Here is a 10,000-nt window from a genome sequence, read left to right as displayed (position 1 = left end):
CCGCACGTGCCTCTCTCCCGCCCCTCACGTGCAGACCCACGCCGCGGAGCACGGAGCACCGGAGCGCGCAGCGGCTCTCACCGACCGACGCGCTGTCTTCGCATGTCACAGACCCTTCTCTTTCATCAGTTCGCGTCCGCTGCGTTTCACCCGCGTCGACGTTTTATTTCCGCGCAAATGTGCCGCTCCGTTCGTCCACCCCTACAGAGGAGTGCATGGGATCTCCCTACTCTGCATATTAACTACAGAACGCTACTGTTATCAACATTTAACATACAGAAATGTATATATAATTGGAAATAAGCCTTTGTTTTTTTTTTTTTAAAGACAGACGTTCCCAAATTCATAAAAAAAATTAAATACCAAAACTGTAAAATGTATCTATTTGCAGACATTTGAGTGCATTAAGTTAACTTTATTTCTCTAATTTTATTTTACATTATTATGTATTTAGTTTATTCTGTTGTACTTCACGACTTGAGCGACTTTTATTAATAATTAATATATGACAACTTTTTATATTATTATACATTTATTACTTATTTATAGGCTAATAGAAAAAGATGTCCATATGAACATGATGTAATACAGCTGTGGCTTAAAGAACATATATTTATAGGTTTGTATGGCTTTTATTGGACAACATTTTGTTTTTATTTCACTCATATATCGGCCCATTTGCAATTAGTGTTACTTGTTTTGTTTTCAGCAAACTTATATAGACTTGTGCACGGAACGATTAACTTAGTGTGTGTGTGTGTGGGGGTATTATTATTAATAATAATAATAATCTAATATTATTAGATTTTGTTTTGTGTATGAAAATAAGCATTCGGCTAGTAAATGTGTTTAAACTAATAAAAAAATGGTCAAAAATAGTAGACACGCCTCCCCCGCCTTATGAGCGAAATGGAACAGGCCGCTGAGGCCACGCCCCCTCCGCGCTCTCCACTTCATGTTATTGTTGTTTATGTCAGTCAGAGGCGTTCGATGAAGGAAGTGACAAAAACACCCAAACAAACCTGTCGAGTTTCCCCCAAAAGCGGCTCTTCAGGGACGTTATGAAAAATAGGACCGTCGCCCCGAAACATATGTCAACGCGGGGGCTAATAAACTCATGGAGCTGCGCAACGGCACCAAGGAGAGATTAACGCGCCTCCGGCGGAGCTGCAAGCGAGCCAAGCCGCCCAGCGCCAGCATGAGGCGGGATAGCAGCAAAGTCCTGCGCCCGCTGCCCGTGGAGACCAACGAGGACGACGAGGAGCTCATGGACGAGGAGGACTGCTTCTCCACGGGCTTCCTCAAGCGCGACGGCCTCCGCCCCGCGCTGTTCCTCAAGACGCCCAGGTACAGCTTGATCCGGGAGGTGGGTCGCGGGAGCTACGGCGTGGTGTACGAGGCCGTCGCCCGCCGGTCCGGGGCTCGGCTCGCGGTGAAGAAGCTCCGCTGCGACGCGCCGGAGAAAGTGGAGCTGGCGCTGGCGGAGTTCTGGGCCCTGGCGAGCCTGGAGAAGAAGCACGAGAACGTGGTGCAGCTCGAGGAGTGCGTGCTGCAGAGGAACGGCATGGCGCAGAAGATGAGCCACGGGAACAAGCGGAACAAGCAGTATTTGAGACTGGTGGAGACCTCGCTCAAAGGTAAAGGGAAAGGGGCTTTTCCGAGCGCGACAAACTGGACGATTTTAACGCAACGCGCGCGCGTTATTGTGCGTCTGAAAAGCGTGCGGTTGAGCGCGCGCTAAGTAGGTAGGCGTTCGGCGCGCGAGGGAACATCATGTTCCAGCGCCAGTCGTGCTTTAACCCCTTCGCTCCCGCGCGGGCCGGTTTGGCTGCTAATCTGCTTTGGCCTTTGTGTGCACTTTTCAAACTCCGAAAAGTGCCTTCCAGCCGATCTGTTGATGTCGTGTTAAAATCGGGTCGGATTCAAACGATCGCGAGCAGAAGCACGAGCGCTTTTGAATGCATTCGCAGGATGCACGATTCGTGTTAAAGTCAGCGCGGTCTCAGAAGTTCGATTCGAGGCTTTCTGGGTGGTGCACGACTTCTGAAATAGACATTTTTGAAACATCGCAGGCCTGCCAATGCATCCTGAATGGAGTTCTTTGCACACCTGATGTGCAGGGGCCCATCAAAAATGGGTTTAAATGGGATTTGTCGTATTTCAAGTGGCGTTTTGGTTTGGTGTGCAGAGGTTGCGTGTTTGTGGTGTCGTGTGAGTGCTATATTTGTGGTCGTGCTCAGCAGTAGCAGGATCTATTTTGTGCTGACTGCTGTTATGTAAGTGTCACCATTTAGCGGCCCCGTCTACAATGGAAAAACTAATCCACACGCGACGGGCTTGTTTGGAAATGAAAGGAACATGCATGAGTTTTCCTGCATTTTGGGGTCGATTGCATGTTGTTCTGCAAATATGTGTCGAATGAGTTATCGCCCTTTCTGACTAGATCTGGCTGATGAACACGTTTTATGGATCATGACTTTAAAATAATACTTCCTTTTCTTATTGCTGGCCAAAGCTCTTTGACTTAAAATATTTATCGAGTGCAATTTAAGTCAATGCACTAAGTCATTGCGTAGACGTCTACAGGATCAAGATTCAATTTTAAAACGTTGCACGATAAAAAACTGGTTCATTAATAATAAATATAATGAAAATAAGGTTATATTTATTGCAGAGCAGTCATTCTGCATTTGTGAGCTGTAATCATAGTTCGGTTTTGCCAGTAAACATATTTATAGCTCGCAACTTTGCCAGTCAAACACCTTTAACCTAAAAACGTACTTGGAGTACCCCCTGAAAGTTTATATTATTGTAATAATTTTGTACGCTTTCGCAACACGTTCACAATTCGATAAAGGTTCATTTTTAGGTTCTCACAATAAAAAAAAAAATTTGCAACAATTTTAGCAAAAGAAAAATTATATTTGGACGTAAGTTGAAAAATATAAGTAGAATTATTATTTTTTTAATTTTAAAAATATTCCTTTATGTATTTATTCCTGATTCCTGAACACATAGTAATTTTTTAAATACCCTAAAATTTCGATGGTCATGGCATCCCTTAACATGTAGTTTTAACATGAAAATTTAATTTAATTATTTTTTATTTAATACAAATTAAATAATTTAAAGAATTGAATGATTATGAATCATTTTATTTATTTTATTATTTAAATGTATTTATTTTATTTAAATTTAATTTTTTTTTTTTTTTTTTTTACAGTTTTCTGGGGCTTTTTCGTCAATGCTTTTTCTTAACGCTTTCTAATACAGTTGTAATATCTTCAGTGGGTTTTTAAATTTTCTCTCAAAGGTATGTGGTGGCAAATATCAACATGTTTGTTTACCCCAGTTGGAAGTCTGCTCAAAACACCTTCATGACCTCCGTATGTTTCTCGGGGCTGTGGGAGATGAGCGTTCCCAAGTGTTCAAAAAGTTCAGAGTCCACCTGTTCCCCGTGCGTTTCCCTGACCCTTGTTTCCTGAAGTCAAGCCGCGTTCGTTGTCACAGAACGCAGACAGATTATCAGGGTTTACATCTACACGGTGCTCTTTGGAAAGCCTCCAAACGTGCCGCTCGGCGGAAATCTGTGCTCAGCTAAAGTCTGATCGGTGTTTTGCTAGCCTGTCTGAGTTAGCTAAACCGACCCTTTGGTTCTGAGGCTCAGAGTATGAACAGTAAAGCCGCTGTGGTTTGAACAGGACTGGGGTTTATCAAAAACAACCATGTCTGTTTAACGAGTCTGAAACTCCAGCTTATCAGTTAGAAACCGGCGACATTCAACGAAGAGCCGTTTGGTCTGACTCGGCGCGAATAACTCGGTGAAGCAGATCACGGAGGGGGTTTGATATGCCACCAGTGGTTTACAGTAACCTTAAGTGCTAGATCTAACTGTTGTTACCGTTAATTAAGAATAAAGCCATGAGAAAACATTACTTAATAGTCCTTTACATTACAAATTGGCGCACATTATTGTCTTCGTAATCGTTGCTCCATCTCTGAAACCGCTTTCAATTTTGACTAGCATGCTAATACGTAACTCGACTGATCAAAAAACGAGCAATACGTAAAAGTACCGTTTTTAAAGCAGCTATTTAGAACGATTTCTGCAGAATGCTGAAAATGCGTCTTTGGTCACAGGAGCAAATTACGTTTTACAACGCATTCAAATGGTTATTTTAAATCGTAGCAACGTTTCGCAATATCACAGTATTTTTTATCGCATAAATGCAGAGCGTGCGAGAAGAACAACGGCTAACCGCGTTCTCCCATCGTTCCAGGTGAGCGTATCTTGGGGTACCCAGAGGAACCGTGTTACCTTTGGTTTGTTATGGAGTTCTGCGACGGCGGCGACCTCAACCAGTACATCCTCTCGCGGCGGCCTGACCCGCGGACCAACCATAGCTTCATGAAGCAGATGACCAGCGCCGTGGCCTTCCTCCACAAAAACAACATCGTCCACCGGGACCTCAAACCAGACAACATTCTCATCTCGCAGAAATCCGGCCATCCAGTCATCAAAGTGGCCGACTTCGGCCTCAGCAAGGTTTGCGCGGGACTCAGCAGCGCGGAGAGCGGAGGCGACAGCCAGCTGAACAGAAACATGGTGAACGTTAACAAGTTCTGGCTGTCGTCGGCGTGCGGATCGGACTTCTACATGGCCCCCGAGGTCTGGGAGGGCCACTACACGGCCAAAGCGGACATTTTCGCGCTCGGGATCATCATTTGGGCCATGATCGAGCGGATCACGTTCATCGACGCCGAGTCCAAGCGAGAGCTCCTCGGCACGTACGTCCGCCAGGGGTCCGAGATCGTCCCGGTGGGCGAGGCCCTGCTGGAGAACCCAAAGATGGTCCTGAACATCCCCCAGAAGACGCGGAGCATCATGTCCGAAGGCGTCAAGCGGCTTCTGCAGGACATGCTGGCGGTCAACCCTCAGGACCGGCCTGACGCGTCTCAGCTGGAGGTCAGGATGGACCAAGTCACGTGCGCGGCGTGAAACCAAACCCAGACGAGCGCGCAAATATTTCAGGTGGGTTGCAGTTCCTTGGTTTCGTTTTAGATGCTTTTGAGATCCGCTTGTGTTATTTTGTGTGCTTAAGACTTCTACTTTCTGCATTCCTTGCATTTTAGTTTTAGTTATAGCGTTATATTACTGCGCATGTTTGTAATTTTTGAGCCTATCCGATGCGTAGTTCACATTGATTGGCTTGATCGTTACAGAAAAGTCGTTTTTAGCTTATTTTCTTGAAAAATATGGCACGCGGTTGCTATAAGCAGTGCTTGTAAAAGCAAATTGCGATCGCAAATGCAATTTCAAGGGAATAATCGACAATAATCATCGCTCACCCCTATCTCAGACCTAAATGTTTAGGAGTAGCAGTCAAGAGCGCAGTTTGGATCAGAGGTTGCGTTACAACGGGCAATTTTCCGCCGTTTACAGTGGGTTTTTTTTAGCAGTGGTGGAAAAATCTGAAGGCCGTCCGTCCGTCATTTTGACAGACTACATCGAGGGTGATGCTCCAGTTTGGAGGCTACTCCACCCCAAAATGAAATTTCGGCAATAATCAAAACCACTTTGTCCACATGTCGGTCCAAACCTTAGTTTGTCTTCGAAACACAGTTTAAGATATTTTGGATGCGACCGCCAACCATTGACCGCCAACCAATGACCGCCAACCAATGAACGCCAACCAATGAACACCGATAATGACTGTTGTTTAATTATTGTAAACTGTAGGTGTAGATGTTAGCAAAACACAATTCGTTTCGGGGGCCGTGTCCCTTCTTCGCTTGATCTGAGGCGTCTGCGGTGATCTATCGTGGCGTTAAGGAGCGCCAAAATGGTATTTATGGCTCGCATTAGCATTTTAAAATCGGAGACATTGTTTTATAGCAAAAGTAGCGATTCGCAAACGATATTAGTTCATAAAAACGACAAATTAATAAAATAGCGAGTCTCTGTCTCATCACAAATAAATGCACGCGTAAGCCTATATGCTCGTCCTGTAGGTTTATTATTAAAAATGATAATGTGAACAAAAACACAAGCCACTATTATGATTAAAGTATGAAAACTTGCAATAATAGATTATTATGGAATTTCGTAGTTGGTGGCGGTGTTAAAATCCAACGCGGCCTCGGGTTTAGATCGCGACAAACGTGAGTAGGGATTAAAATAATTTTATTTTAGTAGTAAAATTAGTTTACTTAAGCAATCTTTGTCGCATTATATGTTGATATAATGGGGAATAAATGTTTGTTTGTTGCTATTCACAAAGTATTCAAGATATCTTACTTTTAGAGCTTATTATCCTTATTTTGAAGGTCCCGTGTGGCTCGGATCCAGAGAAATTGGGATCTCAATATGGCTCCAAGAGCAAATTGTCGAATTGTACACATTTTCACTGGTCAGAAACCCAAAGAGCAAATGATATTAAGACTAGAAATGCATCTCTCTGAATAAACAGGCCTACGATATTAGATATTGCGCTGCACTGGTAGGCTTTGTAAGTGATAGTTACGTAAATGCGTGTACGTGTTAAAGATGGCTTCCCAGAGTATCCTCCAACTATCGGAGAATCGTGCCCACGTATTTGGCCCGAGGGGCAGCATGTTCTCCGCTCGCAGCCCCACCCCGAGCTCCAGGAGTGATCCGATTAACCAGATCCGACACCTTTTGAGCAGCAGAATGCACTCTGCCAGAGGCGACAGCGTCAGAGTTTAATACGCCACTCGCTCCCAACCAGGTGCTGCGTGTTTTGGGCGGGAACCAAAGGTTATACAACATCAGTTTATTGCATTTTTTTTATGGGTTTTGCAACGGATGGGATTCAATTGAAGAGCCACTTTACCATTTATGTTTAAATTATACTGAAGCTCTGTTTATTCGCATTTAATTTAGCACTTTTTTTTATGTAAATATATTTAATATTAATATTTAATATAGACTTTCACTGAATCATGCCACAATGATATAAAAGTAATATTATGTAAATGATTCATGTTAATATTTAATTTCACAATTTTTATGTCTTATTTGTTTGTCTTATTTTATTATTCACTTGATAATAAAAGAAAAATACATATTTTTCGTGATGAAATATTATAAAATATACATTATTATAATTATAGCTGTATGTTTTATATATATATATATATTTTTTTACACACCCATGTATGCACATCTTTAAAAAAATATTTACAATATATTATATTTTATCTATAAATAAATAAATAAAGTTAACATACATATTATGTAAAAACAAATATATGTATTTTGGATGTGATTAATCATATATATAACAAAAACTTTTATTTTGGATGTGATTATTCGCAATTAATTATTTGACAGCAATGAGATATATATATCACAATTTATATAATATAGTACATATTATATATATTACATAATATATATAATCACTATATTACATAATATGTATGTTAACTTTATTTATGATTTATTTAATTATATATTATGCATATATTAATTCAAACATGTATTTATATATTTAAGAAAATATGTTACGTTTATATATTAAATGTCTATAGATAAAATATAATATATTGTAAATAGTTTTTTTAAAGATGTGCATGCATGGGTGTGTAAAAAATATATATATATATATATATATATATATATATATATATATATATATTTTTTTTTATAAATAAACTTAACATATTATGTAAGAAAGCTAAAAAAAAAAAAAATATTTTTATTGGATGAGATTAGTCATTTGTATATATGTATAGACTATAAATATATATATATTGGCTCCTAATGGTGTTATTAACCTAAAATACACACATTACATTCAAAGTTTCCTACACAAAACCAGGTGTTTCATGTTTTGGGTATAAGAATCACATCAGTAATACAGGGATGGTGTTCCTGCAGATTTTATTGCATTCTTTTAAGGATTCTGCATTGGATGAGTTTCAACTGAAAAGGCCAGAGGAAATGAAATGCGTTTTAGAAGCGGCTTTATAGCACCGTTTTAATCAAACCTCGCTGGGTCGGTGTCCCGAGGCGAGAACGCTGAAAAACAATGACTGGCTCAGACTAGCACGCATCTCCGGTGAAACGGCTTACTTGGCGTGAGATGGGTTGAGCTCTGCGTCACTCTCTCAGCAGCATATAGAGCAGTTATGCAACACGCCCGGGCTCAGCCCTCCTTCCTGAATGGAGGCAGCCATCCGTCAAAACAAGCTGGCTGTTGGTCTCACAGGGGGTGAAAGGGGTGAAGGGGGTTTCAGCGCTCTGGACTTCGAGGCTGGGACGAGGAGAACGACAGCCGTCTTTGAGACTCTGAGGTGTCTCTGCTCACTTTCTGAACATTTTGTTCTTTGCCCGCAGCGCCTCGATTACTACTCCGCATATACTGGATCTGTGTTATACTCCCATCAGAGGATCATAAATGTGTTGAATCCTAAAAAAAATAAATAAATAAAATAAATAAATAAAAAAAAAAAAAAAAAAAAAAAAAAAAAAAAAAATATATATATATATATATATATATAGCACTAATGACTTAATAAAAAAACACTTCGTAATTTGCACCACAAAAATTAAAAGTGCAAGAGTATGTAAATTATGTTCTTCCTTAATGTTTCCTAATTTTATAATATATATTTTGTCTTTCGTTTATTTGAACTGTTAATTTATATATTTTAGTTTTTATAATGTATTTTAGTAATTTTATACATTTTATTTTGGAACTACTACCACAGCTACTACTAATTAATTTGATCAAATTTTACGTTTAATTGATTTTAGTTTTAATTCATTTTAATGCTATTTAATAACTGTAAAAATGAAAAAAAAATTGCACTGTACATTAATCCCATTCACATGCATGACAATTAATGTATGATATTTTATAATGTTTTAATAATTATATTATTGTTTTTTTGTAATTGAATTATCTTTATTATTATTTTAATTTATTGTTTTATATGCAATATGATTATTTTTGATACTTTTAAATGTTTCATACATTTAGATTCACTTTTTAATAACACTCCTATTTTTTATTTATTTAAATTAATATTATTATTTATACGTATTACGTTAACGCATCATATTTACATTTATTATTTTTAATTCTACGTTTATTTGCCGGGCTTGTTATTTGTATCGCAATATACCTCAGTTATATCTGAATCATAGCTATCTCCCCTTTCTCTTTAATTTATTAAAATGTAGTGCTGACGACCCACTCAAAACTTTAATTACCCGATTAAACTAAATTTATATAAATATATTATCTATATAAATATTTGCCATAAGTGAAGATAATTGGGATGCATTACATTATTGTGAATCAGTGAATGGATAAAGTGGTATATTGCAAAAAAAAAAAAATATTTTATCATTGACGGACATCTTGTGTAGCATTTGTCTCTTCGCAGAACTCGTGTCTGTTTGAAGCTCATAAAGGAGTCCATTGTTTGCTAGCGTCGGGGAGATTCAGGCTCCTTTGGGAAGCTGGGAATGGTTTAGGAGCGTTTTTTCCAGGATTGTTGGGGAGGAGCGAGCGTTTATAGACCGTTATGTAAGCTGGAGTAACATTTAGCTGATAATTGTAGAAAAACAGGCTGTGTTTCCATTTATTTAACACGCTTGTCTAATGCTGCTTTTGTTCTTTTGAGCCGTTATGAAAAGTCTTTTTTTTTTAATCTGTCAGATTAAGTTAATGTGTACAATTTAATTAAAAAAATAAAAAAACGTGTGAATTAAAGGCTCAGTATAAGATTTGTAATCGTAGTCGTTTGTACTTTGTAAAAAAAAAAAAAATATTCATTTTATAAAAAATGATGTCTGCATCAAAAGAGATCCACACAAAGCACTTTTAAATTTAAGTAAAGTTTTTGGAGAATAAAATGTCAACAACATGTTTATTCTGACTTGTACATATTCGAATATATAAAAGAATAAGGAAGCATATTAAATTCTATTGTGTTTTAAATGAGTAAAACATCTTATGACAAAGGG

At 38.8% G+C, this 10,000-nt stretch overlaps 1 protein-coding gene across 1 annotated transcript in view; it reads left to right on the top strand.

Annotated features, from left to right (window-relative positions):
• The first annotated feature begins 808 nt into the window (after nt 1-808).
• stk35 (serine/threonine kinase 35) overlaps nt 809-10,000 on the top strand; it is an 11,555-nt gene continuing 2,363 nt past the window's right edge. The window contains exons 1-2 of the mRNA XM_043230265.1: nt 809-1,637; nt 4,281-5,032. Coding sequence (XP_043086200.1) covers nt 1,118-1,637; nt 4,281-4,999 — 1,239 coding nt within the window. The 5' untranslated portion in view covers nt 809-1,117 and the 3' untranslated portion in view covers nt 5,000-5,032. The remainder of the gene's footprint in view (nt 1,638-4,280; nt 5,033-10,000) is intronic.

Source organism: Puntigrus tetrazona, unplaced genomic scaffold (genome assembly GCF_018831695.1).
Source record: "Puntigrus tetrazona isolate hp1 unplaced genomic scaffold, ASM1883169v1 S000000148, whole genome shotgun sequence".
NCBI classification, from domain to species: domain Eukaryota; kingdom Metazoa; phylum Chordata; class Actinopteri; order Cypriniformes; family Cyprinidae; genus Puntigrus; species Puntigrus tetrazona.
The sequence above is the reverse complement of the archived record's forward strand: the minus strand, read 5'-3'. Positions and strand labels throughout refer to the sequence as shown.